Below are 21,263 nucleotides of genomic sequence, written 5' to 3'. Positions count from 1 at the left end.
AGAAATGCATAACGCAGGTCTTGGCTGCCGAAAACTGGAACCCATGAGCTACAGCCCAAGACTGCGGCTTGCGGATAGCACCCTGTAGCTGACGTTCAACAGCTGCAATGCCAGTAGAGCTGTAATAAAGGCAGAAGTCGTCAGCATACAGGAAAGCAGAGACAGAATTTCCCATGGCCGCAGCGAGCCCGTTAATGGCTATTAAAAACAGGCAGACACTTAAAACAGAACCCTGTGGCACACCGTTCTCCTGGACGTGGGTGGAACTATAGGAGGCTGCGACTTGCACGCGGAAGGTACGATACGACAGGAAATTGCGGATAAAGATTGGCAGAGGGCCCCGAAGACCCCATCCATGAAGCGTAGAAAGGATGTGATGACGCCAAGTCGTATCGTACGCCTTCCGCATGTCGAAAAAGACAGCGACCAGGTGCTGACGGCGGGCAAAGGCAGTACGGATGGCCGACTCCAGGCTCACCAGATTGTCGGCGGCGGAGCGGCCTTTCCGGAACCCACCCTGAGACGGAGCCAGAAGGCCCCGAGACTCCAGTACCCGATTCAAGCGCCGGCTCACCATCCGTTCGAGAAGCTTACAAAGAACGTTGGTGAGGCTAATGGGGCGGTAGCTGTCCACCTCCAAAGGGCTCTTGCCCGGTTTCAAAACAGGGATGACAATGCTGTCCCGCCATTGCGACGGAAACTCACCCTCGACCCAGAGACGGTTGTAAAGGTAGAGGAGGCGTCGCTTGCAGTCCACTGAAAGGTGTTTCAGCATCTGACAGTGGATGCGATCGGGCCCGGGAGCGGTATCAGGGCAAGCGGCAAGGGCACTGTGAAATTCCCACTCACTGAATGGAGCATTGTAGGATTCAGAAGTGTGGGTGCGAAAAGAAAGACTCCGACGTTCCATCCGCTCTTTAATGGAGCGGAAGGCCTGGGGGTAATTCGCAGAAGCGGAACTCATAGCAAAATGCTCTGCTAAGCGGTTTGCAATGACGTCGGAGTCAGTACAAACTGCTCCATTCAGTGAGAGCGCAGGGACGCTGGCAGGGATCCGATAGCCGTAGACGCGTCGAATCTTGGCCCAGACCTGCGATGGAGTGACATGGAGGCCAATGGTGGACACATCCCACTCCCAGCACTCCTTCTTGCCTTGGCGGATAAGGAGGCGGGCCCGCGCACGCAGCAGTTTGAAGGTGATGAGGTGTTCAATGCAGGGATGTCGCTTGTGACGCTGTAGCGCCCGCCGGCGATCTTTAATCGCTGCAGCGATCTCAGGCGACCACCAAGGCACAGTCCGCCGCCGAAGGGGCCCAGAGGAACGGGGAATGGCAGATTCGGCGGCAGTAACGATGCCGGTAGTGACCGATGTAACCACCGCATCAATGTCATCATTTGAGAGAGGCTCAATAGCGGCAGTGGAGGAGAACAAGTCCCAGTCAGCCTTATTCATAGCCCATCTGCTAGGGCGCCCAGAAGAGTGACGATGTGGTAGTGACAGAAAGATCGGAAAGTGGTCACTACCACACAGGTCGTCATGCACACTCCATTCGACAGACGGTAAGAGGCTAGGGCTACAGATTGAAAGGTCAATGGCGGAGTATGCGCCACACTGAAGTGTGTGAAGGCACCATCATTCAAAATCGAGAGATCGAGCTGCGACAATAAATGCTCAACGGTGGCGCCTCGACCTGTTGCCACTGACCCACCCCACAGAGGGTTATGGGCGTTAAAGTCGCCCAGTAACAAGAAAGGTGGCGGCAATTGGGCTATCAGCGCAGCCAGGACATGCTGCGCGACATCACCCTCCGGCGGAAGGTAAAGACTGCAGACGGTAATAGCCTGCGGCGTCCACACCCTAACAGCGACAGCCTCTAAAGCTGTTTGTAGAGGGACGGACTCGCTGTGAAGAGAGTTAAGGACATAGATGCAGACGCCACCAGACACCCTTTCATAAGCTGCTCGGTTCTTATAATAACCCCGGTAGCCACGGAGGGCGGGGGTGCGCATTGCTGGAAACCAAGTTTCCTGCAGAGCAATGCAGAGGAAAGGGTGAAGGCTGATAAGTTGGCGGAGCTCAGCTAGATGGTGGAAGAAACCGCTGCAGTTCCACTGGAGGATGGGTTTGTCCATGGCTGAGAAAGGCGTGACGGGACTGGGAAGGCAGATTACGCCGCTGGGTCACCTGCTGCCTCCGATTGAGCACCTGTGCTAGTGCTATTCATGGCGTCTGAGGGACCGGCGAGATCGAGGTCCTCAGCGGACGCCAGAATCTCCACCTCGTCCTCAGATGCAGAGCTGGAAGGTTGCGGTGGGGTGGCTGCCACCGCGAGTTCCTTGGGCTTAGAGCTCTTCTTCTTGGATTTCTCACGCTGCTCCTTGGGTTTAACTGGCTGGGAGGGCTTCACCGATTCAGTCTCCGGGACTGACGAGGATCGTGAAGCCCTTCGACCAGCTGATTGTGGGCTCTTACGCCACTGTCGGTCGTCAGCCTTCCCCTTGGTGGAAACCTGGGAAGGGAGGGACCCAAGGGACCCCTTGCGAGTGTGAGAAGCCGAAGAAGTTGGACACTTCTCCGGCTTAGAAGCGGGGACTGACGTCCCCGAAGGGGGGGATGGTGTTGCTCCTGAGGTAGGTGGCACAGGAGCAACCCGGTGGGTAGAGCCCCCCACTGGCAAAGGGGTAGGAGGAGTTGTACCACTCGTCGATCCGGCCGGAATTCGCGAAACTGATGGGGCGAGCACAGGTATTGTAGCAGCGGCGTAGGAAGATGTCATTCTCACTGGATGTAATCAGTCGTATTTCCTTTTGGCCTCAGTGTAAGTCAGTCGGTCCAGGGTCTTATATTCCATGATTTTGCGCTGTTTCTGGAATATTCTGCAGTCTGGCGAGCAAAGTGAATGGTGCTCCCCGCAGTTGATGCAGATGGGAGGTGGGGCACATGGAGTATCGGGATGAGATGGGCGGCCGCAATCTCGACATGTGAGGCTGGAAGTGCAGCGGGAAGACATATGGCCGAACTTCCAGCACTTGAAGCACCGCATCGGGGGAGGGATATAGGGCTTGACATCACATCGGTAGACCATCACCTTGACCTCTTCCGGTAAGGTATCACCCTCGAAGGCCAAGATGGAGGCACCGGTAGCAACCTGATTGTCTCTCGTGTTTTTTTTTTTTTTTTGTGGTTTTAGGGCGCACAACTTCAACGGTCATTAGCGCCCTGACTACTCTAAGAATGCACCGCGAGGCACAAGTTGACAACAACAACTAAAAGGGAAAACACGATAAAAGACAGACTGACAGGCATAGGATTAAAAAACAACATCATCAAATGTCCTTGGCGAGGTTTGTCAAATTGATAAAACGAAGAACACGAGCAGCTGCTCGTGGGTCATCCGCTAAAATGGCATCAAAAGTATTTGGCAGGTTAAGATCGAGGCGCAGTGTGTTAAGATCTGGACAGGACATTAAAATGTGTCTAACCGTCAGCAAGTGCCCACATGGGCAGAACGGAGCCGGCGCAGCCATCAGCAGATGGCGATGGCTGAACCGGCAGTGTCCAATTCTTAACTGGGCTAAAACGACCTCCTCCCGCCGAGAAGGGCGTGAGGAGGACGTCCAAGCCACGGGAAGAGGTTTTAAGGCCCGAAGCTTGTTGTCGGTAAGTGCAGCCCAATCGGCATGCCACAGCGATAAAATGCGCCGACAAATGACCCTGCTAAAATCGGACGAAGGGACACAACAAGAAGCTGTCCGAGGATGGAGGACCGCAGCCTTGGCCGCGGCATCTGCAGCTTCGTTCCCAGGGATACCGACATGGCCAGGAACCCACATAAAGCTAACCGGAGAACCGACGTCCACCAGCTGCTGAAGAGAGCGTTGGATCCGGTGTACGAAAGGGTGAACCGGGTACGGATCACTGAGGCTCTGGATGGCGCTCAGGGAATCTGAGCAGATGACATAAGCAGAATGTCGGTGGCGGCAGATGTAAAGAACAGCCTGGTAGAGGGCAAAGAGCTCAGCTGTGAAGACCGAACAATGGCCATGGAGCCGGTATTTGAAACTGTGTGCCCCGACAATAAAGGAACACCCGACCCCGTCATTGGTCTTAGAGCCATCTGTATAAATGAAAGTCATGTTGATGAACTTCGAACGAAGTTCCAAAAAACGGGAGTGGTAGACCGAACCGGGGGTGACCTCTTTTGGGAGCGAGCTGAGGTCAAGGTGCACGCGGACCTGAGCCTGGAGCCAAGGTGGCGTGCGGCTCTCGCCCACTCGAAAGGTTGCAGGGAGTGAAAAATTAAGGTGTTGAAGGAGGCGACGAAAGCGAACTCCAGGGGGTAGCAGGGCAGAGACATACAACCCGTATTGACGGTCGAGAGAGTCGTCAAAAAAGGAACGATAGGACGGATGGTCGGGCATTGACAGTAGCCGACAGGCATACCGACAAAGCAGTATATCGCGCCGGTAGGTGAGTGGCAATTCGCCAGCGTCAGCATGAAGACTCTCTACGGGACTAGTATAAAATGCTCCGATCGCAAGTCGTAAACCCCGATGTTGTATGGAGTTGAGGCGGCGTAAGATGGATGGCCGTGCAGAGGAGTATACGAAGCTCCCATAATCCAGCTTGGAGCGGACGATCGACCGATATAGACGAAGTAGGACGGTTCGATCCGCTCCCCACGACATACCACTGAGAACACGGAGGACATTTAAAGAACGGGTACAACGGGCGGCCAAATACGACACATGTGGAGACCAGCTAAGTTTCCTGTCAAATGTAAGGCCTAAAAATTTGGTTGTCTCCACGATTGGGAGAGCAACGGGACCGAGTCGTAAGGACGGTGGGAGAAACTCTTTGTAGCGCCAGAAGTTAATACAGACCGTCTTCTCGGCAGAAAAACGGAAGCCATTGGCGACACTCCAGGAGTAAAGACGGTCAAGAGAACGCTGAAGACAGCGCTCCAGGACACGTGTACACTGCGCGCTGCAATAGATGGTAAAATCATCCACGAAAAGTGAGCCTGATACATCAGCTGGGAGGCAATCCATTATTGGATTGATCGCGATGGCGAAGAGAGCGACGCTCAAAACTGAGCCCTGTTGCACCCCATTCTCCTGGCGAAAGGTGTCGGACAGGACAGAACCCACACGTACCCTGAACTGTCGATCCATTAAAAAGGAACGAATAAAAAGAGGGAGGCGACCGCGAAGGCCCCATGTATGCATGGTGCGGAGAATGCCCGCCCTCCAACAGGTGTCGTAAGCCTTCTCCAAATCAAAGAACACAGCCGCGGTCGGGCGCTTCCGCAAGAAGTTATTCATAATGAAGGTCAACAAGGTAACCAGATGGTCAACAGCAGAGCGGCGCCTACGAAATCCACATTGTACATTGTACACTCGAGCAGCCAAACCAATCGAGAGTTAACCATTCGCTCCATCACTTTACAGACACAGCTGGTAAGCGAGATAGGTCGATAACTGGAAGGCAAGTGCTTGTCCTTCCCCGGCTTAGGAATCGGGACAACAATAGACTCGCGCCAGCATGCGGGAACATGTCCCTCAATCCAGATGCGATTGTATGTACGAAGAAGAAAACCTTTACCCGCAGGAGAAAGGTTCTTCAGCATCTGAATATGAATAGAATCAGGCCCTGGAGCGGAGGACCGTGATCGGCCAAGTGCGTTTTCGAGTTCCCGCATGGTGAATGGGGCATTATAACTTTCACAATTCGAGGAGCAGAAGTTAGGTGGCCTAGCCTCCTCTGCCTGTTTGCGGGGGAGGAAGGCAGGGTGGTAATGAGCGGAGCTCGAAACCTCTGCGAAAAAGCGGCCGAAGGCATTGGAGACAGCCTCAGGGGCCACAAGGACGTCATTCGCGACCTTCAAGCCAGAAACTGGTGAGTGGACCTTAGTGCCAGATAGCCGGCGCAGGCTACCCCAGACAACAGAAGAAGGAGTAAAACTGTTGAAGGTGCTTGTGAAAGCAGCCCAGCTGGCTTTCTTGCTTTCTTTGATAATACGACGACACTGAGCACGTAATCGTTTATAATTGATACAATTCGCCACTGTAGGGTGGCGTTTAAATGTGCGTAAAGCACGTCGACGAGCACGTAAAGCGTCTCTACATGCTGCGGTCCACCAGGGGACCGGTACGCGACGTGGAGAAGAAGGAGGGTGAGGGATGGAATATTCAGCAGCAGCGAGAATGACTTCCGTGAGGTGTGCGACCTGACGATCGCAGCTTGTGAAGGTTTGATCCTGAAAGGTCGCCCTGGAAGAGAAGAGCCCCCAGTCTGCCTTGGAGATGGTCCAATTAGAGAAGCACGGAGAGGGGGTATGCTGCAGGAGATGGATAACACACGGGAAGTGGTCGCTCGAATATGTATCAGAAAGTGCATACCACTCAAACCGGCATGCAAGTAGGGGAGTACATATAGAGAGGTCTAAATGGGAATAGGTGTGAGATGTGTCCGAAAGAAAAGTAGGGGCGCCAGTATTGAGGCAGACAAGATTGAGCTGGTTGAAAAGGTCTGCTAACAAGGAGCCCCTCGGGCAGGATGCTGGAGAGCCCCAAAGGGGATGGTGGGCATTGAAGTCTCCAGTTAACAAAAATGGTGCAGGTAGCTGAGCAATAAGTTGCATCATGTCTGCCCTGGTAACGGCAGATGACGATGGAGTGTAAACGGTACAAAAGGAAAACGTAAAAGTGGGGAGAGTAATGCGGATGGCAACTGCCTGCAGGCCGGTGTGCAACGTGATGGGATCGTAGTAAATATCATCCCGGACCAGCAACATAACCCCTCCATGAGCTGGGATACATACCACAGGGGGTAGGTCAAAACGCACAGAGGTGTAGTGTGCCAAGGCAATTTGATCGCATGGGCGTAGCTTCGTTTCCTGGAGGGCTACGACGAGCGGACGGTGCAAGCGGAGCAGCAACTTCAAGTCCTCTCAGTTGGAGCGAATGCTGCGAATATTCCAGTGAATAAGTGCCATCGTAAGAAAAGGAAGATGAGAGAAGGGGTCACCTCGAAGGCCGCTTAGAGCCTGGCTTCGAGCGAGCACTGCCGCCGCTATCAGTAGGCGGACAGTCATCGTCCATTGGGTCTATAGGGTCATCGGCCATCTCGGGAGGATGGCCGGGAGGGGGAGCTTCCTCCGCCGGTGAACGGCCAGATGTATGGCTACCAGTGGTGCGGCCAGGCGAAACGGATGACGGCCTGGGGCGGCAACCGCTGGGTGGCGCAGGAGAAGAAATGCGCCGTGGCGGAGAAGGAGAACTGTGCTTCCTATGCACCTTTTTGGAAGGACATTTGATGGAAGTACCGGTCGAAGGCTGGGAGGTCGAGGTACGGAGGAAGTCTGCACGGGATGGTTCCTTCTTGAAGGCCCGTGCATCTGACTTCGGGGTCTTCGTCTTAGCAGAAGCTGAGGAAGGGGCTGGTGTCTGTGGGGTGATGGGAGGAAAAGGAGACGTCGACCGCGCGATCTTAGCACTGGCCGAACGGACGACCGTGGTGCTGAAGGTCAGATCGCATGTCTGGTTTGCTACCTCCCGGGTAGTCCGAGGAGAGGCGAGGACAGTACTGTATTTCCCCGCTGGGAGCAGCGTGGGCTTCCTACTAGCCAATAGCTTGCGAGCAGCCGAGGTGGACACTTTCTCTTTGACCCGAATTTCTTGGAAACAGCGTTCTACCTTATAGACAGGACAGTCGCGGGAGGATGCGGCATGGTCACCCTGACAGTTCACACAACGAGGAGACGGAGGTGGACAGTCACCCTCATGGGCATCCCTGCCACAAGTGACACATTTAGCCGCATTGGAACAAGACTGTCGAGTGTGATTGAAACGCTGACACTGGTAGCAGCGCGTAGGTGTCGGGACATAGGGGCGAACAGAAATAACCTCGTAGCCCGCCTTGATGCGCGATGGCAGCTTAACACTATCGAAGGTCAAGAAAAGTGTCCGGGTCAGTACAAGGTCATTGTTGACCTTTTTCATGACCCTACGGACAGCCGTCACGCCCTGCTCAGCGAGGAAAGATTGAAGCTCCTCATCAGTCAATCCGTCGAGGGAGCTAGTATAGACTACACCACGAGACGAATTCAAAGTTCGGTGGGCCTCCACCCGGACAGGGAACGTGTACAGGAGGGTGGCCCGAAGCAGTTTTTGTGCCTGAAAGGCACTCTCAGTTTCTAGTAATAAGGTGCCGTTACGCAACCTGGTACAAGATTTGACAGATCCGGCTATGGCATCTACGCCCTTCTGAATAACGAAAGGGTTGACAGAGGAAAAATCCTTTCCGTCCTCAGATCGAGAAACTACGAGGAACTGTGGGGCAGGCGGTAGTACTTTTGTCACTGTTGGCTGGTCACGTTTCCGTTTTTGGGTCGAAGTCGAGAGAGATGGAGTAGAATCCATTGCGGAGGAATCCCCCATGATTGCCAGTGTCTCCGATGGCGCGCTCCTTCCTTGTGGGGACCCTCTCAGAGGGCACTCCCGCCTTAGGTGAATGTTTACACCTCAGGTCACACCTCCCGAGAAACAGACGGAGGGACCAATCGGTATGGTCAGAAGGTATCAGCTCAGGCAATCACCCCTCCCCGGGCCTGGCCTTTACCAGGGGGTACGCGCGTGCCTTACATGTCTACCCAGGGCGGGGACTTACGCGTTACCCCGTCACCGGCTACGCGTGCGAACGCGTGGGTCGGCCTTCAGGCACGCACAGGGAGGAAGGAAGAAGAGGAAAAAGAATAGAGAGAGGGAGAAAGAGGACAGACTGTCTCAAACGCCGAGGCGGAGACCAGAGAAGGCAAGGAGAAGAAGGCAATGAGAAAGCAAGAAGAAGAAGGCAATGAGAAGGCAAGGAGAAGAAGGCAATGAGAAGGCAAGGAGAAAAAGGCAATGAGAAGGCAAGGAGAAAAAGGCAATGAGAAGGCAAGGAGAAAAAGGCAATGAGAAGGCAAGGAGAAAAAGGCAATGAGAAGGCAAGGAGAAAAAGGCAATGAGAAGGCAAGGAGAAAAAGGCAATGAGAAGGCAAGGAGAAGTCAAGGGAAAGAGTAAGGAAGACAGTGAGGTGGAGAATAGCAAAGAAAGGAACCAACAAAAGGAAGGAAGAAACGAGAAGTGAAAAACCAAAAAGACCACGATTATAGGTCGTGGAACCGTCCGTCTCCGGACGCAGGCGCTAACTACCCCCGTGAGGGGGATGGACTCTTACGACAGGCAGGAATACCTCGGGCCTATTCTAATCCCCGGACCCGCAGGGGGGTGATTGTCCCTCGGACCCTGATGAACGCGCCGGATGAAATGAACACCTCTACGTTCTAAGTTGGCGCGCAGCTCGTCATCAGACTGCAAAAGGAGGTCCCTATGGAAAATAACACCCTGGACCATATTTAAACTCTTATGTGGTGTAATAGTAACGTTAACATCCCCCAACTTGTCACAAGCAAGTAACCTGCGTGACTGGGCGGAGGATGCTGTTTGTATCAGTACTGACCCAGAGCGCATTTTAGACAAGCCCTCCACCTCCCCAAACTTGTCCTCTAAATGCTCGACGAAGAACTGAGGCTTTGTGGAGAGAAAAGACTCCCCATCAGCTCTCGTGCAAACTAAGAATCGGGGCGAATAACTGTTACCTCCATCCTGAGACTTACGCTCTTCCCACAGCGTGGCCAGGGAGGGGAACGTTTTCGGATCGTACTTCTGAGCATTAAAATGAGCCCGAGAACGCTTAGAGACTGCTGGCGGCTGGCCGCCAGCGAGAGATGATGTACCACGCTTCATTGCGGGTCATCCGCCCTGATGCCACCTACTCCGACCAAGGGCCCTCCCCAAGGGCGCCACCCAGCCACAGCAAAGGCCACCTGGCAGGATGGCCGTTGCCGGGAGTCCCGATACCCCAGGAGGATAGGCATCTACTCCTTGGCATACGTGGGGAGTTAACGGCGCAGGCATCAGTAGAGCGATCCCTGTGTTGTCAGGGGGCTACAACCAACAGGGTACATGGCGGCCCCACCACAACGGACTGGCTACCACGCTGGATCTTAGGTGCAAAAAAGTCCAAGGTCGTCGTCGCAGGTAAAAGAAACACTGCAGAGTGCAGCGTGGTAATCGCACCCAGGGACGTATCCTCGCCCAAGAGATCGAAAACGAGCGGGACACCATTGCAACGATGAGAAAGCCGGCTAAAGGTCTAATTGCACGACGGATACAGTGCACCATGTAAGGCGCCCTTCCCCAATTGGCTCGCTCTTCGGAATAATTTAGAAAGATGGAGGTCAAACCCGAGAGGGGACCATCACATAAGGCCCAAACATGTGAGACTCCTTTTAGTCGCCTCTTACGACAGGCAGGAATACCGCGGGCCTATTCTAACCCCCAAACTCGCAGGGGGATCAAAACTACAGTTATAAGGGGTATCAAGCAAAATTTTTTGTTATGAAGAATCCAGCAAGTTATCTTGGATGAAGAGTCATCAGCAAATGTAGAAGTAACCTCGAGTGTGCCTCAAGGAAGTGTGTTGTGATCTTTGCTGTTCATATTGTATATTAATGATCTTGCAGACTATCTTAAAGAAGCTTCATAAATATTCAGTCAGAGCTTGATAAGATTTCAAAGTGGTGCACAGATTGGTAACTTCCTTTAAATGTTTAGAAATGTAAAACTGTGCACTTCACAAGATGAAAAAATGTAGTATCCTATGACTATAATATCAATGAGTCACAGAAGGAATTGGTTAACTCATATGAATACCTGGGTGTAATAACACTCTGCAGGGATATGAAATGTAATAAGCACATAGCCTCAGTTGTGGGTAAAGAAGGTGGTAGACTATAGTTTATTGGTGGAATACTGGGGAAGTGCAATTCATTTACAAAGGGGATTTCTTACAAATCACTCAAGTTACCCAGCCTAGAATATTGCTCAAGTATGTGGTACCCATACCAAATAGGACTACAGCAGATATTGAATTCGTAAACAGAAGGAGAGTACAAATGGCCACAGGTTTGTTTGATCCATGTGACAGTGTCATATAAATGCTGAATTACAGATGTAAAAGATCTCACAAAGTCTCAAACTAGCTTTAAATGATGACTATAGGATATGCTATAACCCCCTATATATTGCCCCCTAATGCATCATGAGGACAGGATAAGATTAATTACAGCACACACGTAGGCATTTAAACAATCATCCTCCCACACTCCACAAGTGGATGGCATGCATTATGTGTTTTGCAGAGTGTAGATGTATTGGGTGATAAGGGTCTAAGCAAGATGAATGGTTGATACCTACAAATCACAAATGCATAAAATGGTATTGTATTTACATCTCCATTCATTCTCTGCAAACCACTGTCAATTATGTACGGTTTCTTCCAGACGCTAGCAAGTTTTCGTCTTCCTTTGTGTGTGCCTTTCGCTGGCTCTACACTTCTGTCATTCAAAGAGTGGTCACCTGTACTCCTAAATTATTTACAACATTCACCCGGAACTTTCTTCACTATAACTGTGGTTTGTAGAATTTTTAGTAGCTTTTCTCAGGATAGTTAGCATCTGTCTTCTTGGATCTGCAGCATTTCTGTGATGCTCTGTTGTGAGTCAAACCAACCTGTGAGCGATGTTTTGAAAGCAATCTTCTTAGTAGAATAATTGCTTTTTTTATTGTCCTACCGATGGTCCAAGACCTGCTTTACCTATCACTGATCAGTCCATTTCACATTCCCCAAAATTGCTACACCCTGATATTTGTAAGAGTTGACTAATCCAATTGTGACTCATTTATTTTATAGTCACTGGATACTGTTTTTCTGCATTTTTTGAAAAGCACATATTTACTTTTATAAACTTTAGAGCAAGCTGCCAACCTTTGTACCACTTTGAAATCTTACTGAGACCAAAGAAAGACATTGTTTGTGCACATTTTTTTCCAGAACTTCATTATAGATAACTGCATCATCTGCATTGATTACTATGTATGTTGTTCATCAATGCAACATTCAACCTGAATGATGATCATGTTGCTTCTGTACATTTTCCTGAGACATGCCTGAAACTACTATTACATCTGTCAATGACTATCTGTCACTTCACAAACATAAAAAAAAAATTCCTTTCAAGCTTAAAAATAAGCTTATAGAGACACTAATACTCCCCCTCATTGACTATCTATTACTCCACTGAGTGAACAGTACAACAGATATACTCATTCTCGACAAAGTAAAACTCTCTCTGTACCATCACATAGCACTGCCATGTTTACTAAACCGTTTTGCATACCAGGAATTCGACTTTGGAACAATCTTCCTCAAAATCTCTGAGAAATTAAATACCTTCCAAGCAAAGAGAGACAGTTAATGATTCATCTTTTGCCACAACAGCCATCTCTCCTACACTCTGTGCAGCTCATTCTTGTCAGTCCCATACCCCAAAGCTTTTCCCTACCCCTTGTTGGCTGATTTCTCTATTTACATTCTGTACTTTCCCGAAAGCCACTGTCACTATCATTTCAATGTTCTCCTCCTCCTTTATCCTTTCTGCTTCTCGTAACACTAAACATGGCTTCAAATGTGCTAAGCTAATCTATAGCATTCAAAATGCCCTTCATTATTATTATTGATAATATTATTACTAGTAGTGGTATCAATCATCATCATCATCATTCATAATATGGTCAGGCTACATAAGCAATAAATAAATAACATAACAGCTTCACAGTCTGAACACAGGGATTGTATTACATGTACTTTCTATGTACATGTGTAGCTGTAACTTAGAAATGTAAAATATAATGTAACTTTTGTATCTCTCTTAAAAAAGTGAAAAAGATTCTTTTGTAAACCTTGACATGTCTCCTGTATATCAAATCAAATGAACTGAAAATTGTATGTAATGGGATGAATAAATCACATATCTGTGTCCTCCTAACCAAGACATCCTCAATCTGGTTATTAATTTTGATTGATACCCTATATGATCACACTTTTGTTAATAAGTTTTGATGTGGTGCTCAATGAAATGCTTTCTAGATGTCAAGAAATACATCTACTCAACTGCATTGATCCACAGCATTCAGGATCCCATGTGTGAAGAGCACAAATTTAGCTCTGCACATCCAATGTTGTAAGAATCTGTGCTGGTTAGCATGTCTCATTATGTTTGAGCTAAGAACATGTACTAAGATTCTAAATTGGGCAGGCATCAAGTTCAACAGTAAGTTTGTTGATCACTTCTGCTACCCTTCTTGCACACAGGTGTGACCTGTGCTTTCTTTAAACTACTAGAGACAGTTTTTTGTGTGTAGAATCTCTATATTTTATGTTCTAATGTGGGGCTAACTCAGAACGTAAAGCCATACAACAAAACACCAATTAGTAATGGTCACATATGTCTACAATTACCCATTAATGTGGCATGGTTTGTTTGGAGCCACAACAATGAAAATATTATTCTGCCGCTCGCTGGAGCACATTGGCAAACATTGGTGCACGGTGCTGTGGTTCTTTGGCATCTTTTTAGCAAGTTTATTTTATCAGTAACTGTAAACATGGACTGACAGTCCAGGGAAATCTATTAACTTTATTCTAGCACCTATTGGTACTTCACAGTGCGTTAAAAGAGATGTAGATGTACGGTAACATCATGTAGATTAAAAAAAAAAAAAATGAACATGAAACGTAAAGTCACAATACTCCTACCTTTTTTTTCTCACTCAAGACGTCGTATAGAATGTTATTATTGAAAAACTGTTCGCCGGTAGAACTGGAACCCAAATTCGTTGTCTCTGTAATGTTTATTGTCTGGCATTCATCCTCAGGAGCTTTTTGCTTAGTAGACGCTGCTGCTCCATCGTCTGCTTTCTGCTTCTCTTTACCTTGCCTAATTCCAGAAGTTGATCGTTTCCGTTTAGCTTTTTTAATCGACTTTTTAGGCTCACTCTCTTCCAGGGAAACTGTTTCGTTGTCTAAATTATGTATCACGCTATCCATTTTAATATATCAGGCAAATTAACATCAGAAAACACTTCGTCAATTACTGCAAGGTTCTGCCCAAATAACACACAATATTTTTTTTACATTTGGCCGTAACAAATTTAGGATTTACACTAGGAAGCAGTTTATGATTTCAGAAATCACAAATTCCATCTCTCGACGTCTGAATTCCGAAAATCTGAAAACAACGTACCGCTGCTGTGTGTGTGTGTGTGTGTGTGTGTGCCCCAAACTTCTAAGCAAACAATATCGTGTGTAGTAGCAATCACTGTCAAAAGCTGTGTCTATTTAAGTATGTTCAAGCTAGGTTTAATGATGAAACAATTCCTGAACCATCGCAGGCGTAATAAGCGACCTTTGACCCTTCTAAAAATAATTGTACTGCACACGGTACATGCTAATAAGCGTTGGCGAACCTGAGGAAGGCGTGGCTTTCTGTTTGCACACACCCCCACCCAACCAGTTGTACACGTGCTAGGTGAGTGTTGTGTTTAGGGTAGTTGTTTAGTTGGTGCTAAAAAGGCGATTGACACGCGTAGTGATTTGAAGTACAATCGAATTGATTTAAAAAAAGTTCAGGTGCCAAAAAACATTTATTTTGATTCTGGAATAAACGAAATGTAGGATAGAACACACCATTGCTGTATTTAAAGATTTCGAACAACATTACAACTAAGAAATGGAAGCAACGGCAACGACTGCCCGAAAAATTCATCCGGTCGTAAGTATTGTATCTCGATTTTAAAGATCTTTTAAGACTGTTTTGATGCGACTTATTTCTCTCTTTCTTGCCCGTGTTCACTACTGGTAAATACATATTTGTTTGTAGTTGCAGAAAATGATTCAGAGTGGATGCCAGAATCAACAAAAAATTGCAGTAGCTTTTCAGGTTTATATGGAGCTGTGTGAAGGTATATGTCGAAAAATCTGAAATTTTGTGATTTAGATTGAGTCTATTGTAACCTACGCGTATAATTTTCAGTGGAAAAGCTGTGGAACGTTCGTCATCATTACAACGAATTACACGATTTTTTCTATCTGACTGGCAAACATTCTGCATCCTCTGAAAGGGACGAAATATTTATCCCATTGTCAATCACATCAGACATCTCTCCAGCATGGGTTGAAAATATTCAAAACGAAGTGTGCCGTAACACCTCACCAAAAAGGTCAGTATGATCATCCTTTCATCACATTATTTGATGAGATTAGATACACTTTTTGTTCCATGTATTCATAGAGATCTCCTCAGCGATGTAGAACATGCCCTAAAGCAAGTTTATCGCCGATTTACAAAGAAAATGTATGTTGTTGCCGTTTTGGGTCATAATCGAAATGGCCCTCATTGATATGAAATAGCTCAAAAAACTTGAACCACATTTTAATTTAAGAGATGATAGCAAATTTTTTCCCGTACATATACTTGTACAATACAGTGTGATGCATATAGGCCTAATTCTTAAATTATTTTAACCGTGCATAATCAAACAGAAAAATCAATTCACAACACGCACTTAACATTAATCACATTACTGCACAAAACATGCAGAAACCCGATTTTATATATCACTCACACCATTTGATATTATTAATAGTATACACATCAAGCAGTTCAACCGAGAAATCTGTCAGTGGTGTAGGTAAAGCTGGCCATCAATAAACATTTTAGGCTGCTCTTAAACTAAACTTTACTATAGCTAAAATATTTATTCAAATTAGATGATTCATTGGGTCGACAGAAGCGACCGATCCCACGCGTCGGCTTTGACCCGTGACGTAAGGGTGTTGTCGTGTGTGACGTCATGACGGCGCGGAGTTTGGTTCGAGTGTGGCTGTCTCCAGTTCTGTTTTATCTTATTTTATTTACTTTTCTGATCTGTTCGTTCTATCTCGTGAGATTTTTTTTTTTTTAATTTAAAAACGCTTATTACTTATTTTAATTATCTGTTTCCTCCAATTTCTGTTTTAGTTTATTATATTTATCTTTCTGATCTGTTCGTTCTATCCCGTGAGATTTTTTTTTTAAAAAAGACAAAAAACACTATTCAGCTACTGAATCATCTTTATCTTCTATGGGTTGCAGGGGTTACGACCCCTGGGGAGGTGGGTGGGTATTCATGCATGGCTGTCTTCACTTACACGTTGTAGCTACGCAAGGCGTCTAAATTTGTTTATATTTAGTTTGCCCCCCCCCCCCCCCCCCCCAAACACCCTATTTACCGCACTTGTCCCGTTAGTGTCTTAGCCTTCTTGTGGAAAGTGTGTGTGTTTGTTTTTGTTTCCGCCATATTTGTGACGTCATGGGTCAAAGCAGACGGGCGGGATCGGATGCTTCCGTATTTCCGATTCATTCACCTTTGAACATCAGTAAATACAACCAGTGACTGGGTTATAAAATAAAGTCTGTTTATTTATTGTGTATTCTCATGGCATAATCAGTATAACTTAAGGCAGGGAGGCTACCTTCATAGTCTCAAATGTTATTGAATTTAGCATATTCAGGAGTAAGTAACAAACATGTATTTTTTTTGTTTACTCCAAAAAAATTCCTGCCCCGAGATACAGGCGTCCAAAGATGACACTGTGAACACCATTTTGAAAATGCGAATTTTGGAAATTTTTTTAAAATGCTGTATCTCTGTAGCAGTTCTAGATAGTTCGTTAGTTTTTTTTTTTTTTTTTTTATTTGAAAGAAAACTGCTTTATGATTATGATGGTATCCTCCATTTCGACATATCTGCCAAACTTCTTTTACTGTCGCCTTTTGAATTTTAAACTGCCAATACAGAAAAGTTAGATTATTTTCTGTTGATTAGTACTATATTCTCTATAAAGTAGAGAGGATGTAAAATGTAGACTGGCAATGGCAAGGAAAGCGTTTCTGAAGAAGAGAAATTTGTTAACATCCAGTATAGATTTAAGTGTCGGGAAGTCGTTTCTGAAAGTATTTGTATGGAGTGTAGCCATGTATGGACATGGAACATGGATGATAAATAGTTTGGACAAGAAGAGAATAGAAGCTTTCGAAATGTGGTGATACAGAAGAATGCTGAAGATTAGATGGGTAGATCACATAACTAATGAGGAGGTATTAATTACAATTGGGGAGGAGCTTGTGGCACAACTTGACAAGAAGAAGGGATCGGTTGGTAGGACATGTTCTGAGGCATCAAGGGATCACCAATTTAATATTGGAGGGCAGCGTGGAGGGTAAAAATCATAGAGGGAGACCAAGAAATGAATACACTAAGCAGATTCAGAAGGATGTAGGTTGCAGTAGGTACTGGGAGATGAAGAAGCTTGCACAGGATAGAGTAGCTTGGAGAGCTGCATCAAACCAGTCTCAGGACTGAAGACCACAACAACAACAAACATAAGTGATGACACAGGACATGACTTGGCACATAAGTGATGACACAGGACATGACTCGGCACATTCTTCAACTGCAAATAGGGTCAGAGAAGATCATCATCATTTCTAATGGTGCTCCTACTCATTTTAAAAGTCATAACCAGCTGTTTTAAATTGAGTAAGTCACTTGTGCCATCTAAACGGGTATACAGTGCTTCAGGTCACAGGAAGGTTCCATGTGATGGAGTAGGCGGCCTGCTGAAGCACCATGCTACAAAACATAATCTTTCCAGACCAAATACAGCTGCAATTCAGAAGGCTGAGGATTTTCCGAGAGTCGTGAAATCTTACACATCCGCAACTCTCATCCTTTTGTCCAAAGAGGAAATCAAAGAATACTGTGAGCAGAAAAAAGAAGAATGATCTGAACAAACTACTAATTTGAAAGGAATTCAGAAGACACATTGTTGGACTCGATGATGATGATGATGATGATGATTGGTTTGTGGGGCGCTCAACTGCGTGGTTATCAGCGCCCGTACAATTACCCAATCTTTGCTCAGTCCAATTTCGCCACTTTCCTGGATGATGATGAAATGATGAGGACAACACAAACACCCAGTCATCTCGATGTTGGACTCGAGAGTGATTGGGGAACTCATATTGCACACACTTTAAAGAGCAAGGAAGAAGAAATTTCATTCATTCGGCCAACACCTCAGAAACATCAGGATAATATTCAGATTCACATCGTGAGAAGGGAGATGTTTGTGGTGTGTGTGTGTGTGTGTGTGTGTGTGTGTGTGTGTGTTTATGACTGTGACTGGTGGATTGCAGAGATTATAGACACCAGTTATGAGTTAAATGAAATTGTAGTGAACTTTATGCTACCACATGGACCAGCTGCTGAATATAGGTTTCCAGCTGAAGGACAGCAACAATGCCATGAGTGCTCACTTCCTGTTCACAACGCTTTGAAGATTGTAAGTGTTCCAGTTCCTATTGGTTCAACAGGAAGGCATCACACTATATCAAAGGAAGATACTGAAGCAGTGGGACACATTTTTAGTTCATTGACTGGCTAATTTCAGTACAAAACAGAGTGCACAGAAGTTGTATAAATTGAAACCATTAAGTCATTGGGTCTTTCACATACATTTTGGAACCATTTAAAATGCTTGACGAATGAGTCTCCTACTCATCTTTCAAAACTAAAATTGTGATAAATAAGGCTAGGTTTTGATTTTTATGAGCCTGTTATGTGATACTGTAACAGCTTTTTGACAAAATATGTAGAACTGTTCCAAAATTCGCACATTCAAAATAGTATGCACATCGTCATCTTTGGAGGGCTGTATCTTGGGGCAGAATTTTTTTTTTTTTTTTTTTTTTTTAGAAAAAAAATACATGTTCCTTAATTAGTCCTTCATTTTAACATAGGCTAAATTCAATAACATCTGAGACTATGAAGGTAAGATTTTTCCCTAGCGTGCCTGAACGGATATGGACTATGCCTCATAAGAAATTTGGATCATTTGTGACACAGTCAAGTTAGCAGACCAAAATCCGCTACTTTTCATCCATTTCACAATGTATTATCTTTAAATTTATTTATTGGAACTGTTAGGTGTTTTTAGGTAGTTTGTTGTTGTAGACAATAGCAAAGTATTTGTAGCTGTCACGCGTCTTTTCCAATGCAGTGCATGGTGCTTTAATTATATGTAAACTTCTTATGTTGCAGTCGTCAGTTGTTCTCCTTAGGTCAGACTTATTTAGATTTTCTTTAACAAATGTAGACAGTTCTAGATATGTTGGCTAGGTTCTGTCATGTAGTCGTTTGAAATAATCTCTACATGATTCACGTGGGCTACGTCATGCAATGCACCTGAAAGCATTCTTTTGCCATTTAAACCCTAATTTTAAGCGTATGGAATTTCCTCATAGAAGTACTTGATGTTTTGGATGGGAGTACAAGAATGCAAAATATCCGTATACTAGACATTATTTACTGACATCGCTCCTCACCTTGTACCGGAGATAGAGGACATGTGCACATCTGCCAAATGACTTTCCTGTTTGGTAATCTCAGCTGAGCTTGTGGCCAATGTGAGATCGTGATAGTTCAATGGTTTTTTTATAATGACTGGGAGGATTCAGATAGAATACAATGTCTCAGTTCAGTGTCATTTTCAAGCAGTAAATTGTCCTCTACCAAGTACTGTGAATCTCTCCATTTCTGCTACCATACTGTGTTTCACATTTTCAAGGTTGCTATCACATATGACCAGAGCCAGTTAGAGAACATTTTTCCACACAAGCACCTTTTCATTTAACACCCCCTCTCCTCACCTTCTTCACTTGTATACTTTCACCTTTGTCAGTTTTTGCTCCTAATTGTGTTATGCTCTGTATACAAATCTTGCACTTTGAATCCCCTGGTGCCCCCCTCAGCTTGGTGTCCCAAGTGGCAAATTGAGTTATGTGGACCTTAAACTAGACCTGCATGTGATCATTGTTGTCATCTGTGTATAGCACTGCATCAAGTGGCAGAATTATGGGTAAATAATTAATATACACTGATCAGCCTGATCATTATGACTACCGGACTAGTAGCCATTGTACCCACCTTTGGCATGGATAACCATGGTGAAACATCATGGTTTGAAGCTGTGAGGCCTTGGTAGGTCACTGGAGGGAGCTGGCATCAGATCTACACACACAGGTCACCTAATTCCTGTAAATTCAGGGGAAGGGGGACTGTGAGCTCTTGACGCTACAGTCAGTCATATCCCAGGTGTGTTTGATCAGGTTCAGATATGGCAAGTTGAGGGGCCTGCACATCAGTTGAAACTCACCACTATGTTCCTGGAACCACTCCATCACACTTTTGGCCTTGTGACGTGGCACATTATCTTGTTGAAAAATGCCACTGCCTTCGGGAAACACGATCGTCATGAAAGGGTTTCTGTAGTTTGCAACCAGTGTATGATATGCCTTGGCTGTCATGGTGCTTTGTGTGAGCTCCACTGGACCCATGGATGCCCACATGAATGTTCCCCAGAGCATAATGGAGCTGCCACCAGTTGTCTCTGTCCCACAGTACAGGTGTCACGGATCTGTTTCCCTGGAAGATGACTGAGTTGCGCCCTCCCATCAGCACAATGAAGAAGGTATCTGGATTCATTGGACCATGTAATGCTCTGCCAATGTCCATTGCCCATGGTCATTTGCCCATTTCAGTCATAGTTGCCGATATTGTGGTGTTAACATTGGCATGTGCATTGCTCATCGGATGCAGAGCTCCATCATTAGAAGTGTTTGGTGTGTTGTGTGTTCAGACACACTTGTACTCTGTCCAGCATTAAAGTCTGAGGTTAGTTCTGCCACAGTTCACTGCCTGTCCCATGTTACCAGTCTGCCCATGCTATGATTTCCATCATCTGTAATGGTGGGGTGGCCGCTCAACCTCACGAAGTCTGAATGTGGTTTCTCATTGGTTGTATGAATGTGGCTTCTGGAGGCTCATCACAATCTCCCCTCAGTGAAACTTGGATAGATCACACACCTTCCTCATTCCACACGTGGACAGCACGCTCACTGATGCTATTAGATGCACCATGTTTGTGTCTGACTAGCAGTCATTCCTCGTCAGTTGATGCTGCTATTGTGTGGATGGGTTTAGATTGATAGTACGTCAGTGATGATAATGTTCTGGTTGATCAGTATAAATAGCGAAAAGGAAAGATCGAGCTACAGATCCCTGAGGTACACCCTTTACAACTGGAAGACGTTCACCAAGACCTTGGTGGCCAGAGACAGTGAGCATGTGTGTGCAAGTTGTGCTTGTACGAATGTGTGTGGGTTTTCTGCTTTAGAAAAAGGCCATTTGGCCGAAGGCTCACATGTCTGTC

General features: G+C 46.3%; 1 protein-coding gene and 1 long non-coding RNA gene across 2 annotated transcripts in view; one reads left to right on the top strand and one right to left on the bottom strand.

Moving 5' to 3' along the window:
* LOC126188315 (uncharacterized) overlaps positions 1-14,392 on the bottom strand; it is a 48,011-nt gene extending 33,619 nt beyond the window's left edge. Inside the window, exon 1 of the long non-coding RNA XR_007537852.1 lies at positions 13,707-14,392. This is a non-coding gene — a long non-coding RNA (uncharacterized LOC126188315). The remainder of the gene's footprint in view (positions 1-13,706) is intronic.
* A 79-nt stretch (positions 14,393-14,471) lies between these two features.
* Positions 14,472-21,263, top strand: part of LOC126188313 (uncharacterized) — a 36,747-nt gene continuing 29,955 nt past the window's right edge. Inside the window, exons 1-3 of the mRNA XM_049929906.1 lie at positions 14,472-14,721; positions 14,830-14,911; positions 14,983-15,169. Coding sequence (XP_049785863.1) covers positions 14,680-14,721; positions 14,830-14,911; positions 14,983-15,169 — 311 coding nt within the window. The 5' untranslated portion in view covers positions 14,472-14,679. The remainder of the gene's footprint in view (positions 14,722-14,829; positions 14,912-14,982; positions 15,170-21,263) is intronic.

This window comes from Schistocerca cancellata, chromosome 5 (assembly GCF_023864275.1).
Source record: "Schistocerca cancellata isolate TAMUIC-IGC-003103 chromosome 5, iqSchCanc2.1, whole genome shotgun sequence".
Classification (NCBI taxonomy): Eukaryota; Metazoa; Arthropoda; class Insecta; order Orthoptera; family Acrididae; genus Schistocerca; species Schistocerca cancellata.
Note: the sequence above shows the minus strand (reverse complement) of the source record. Positions and strands in the feature narration are given on the sequence as shown.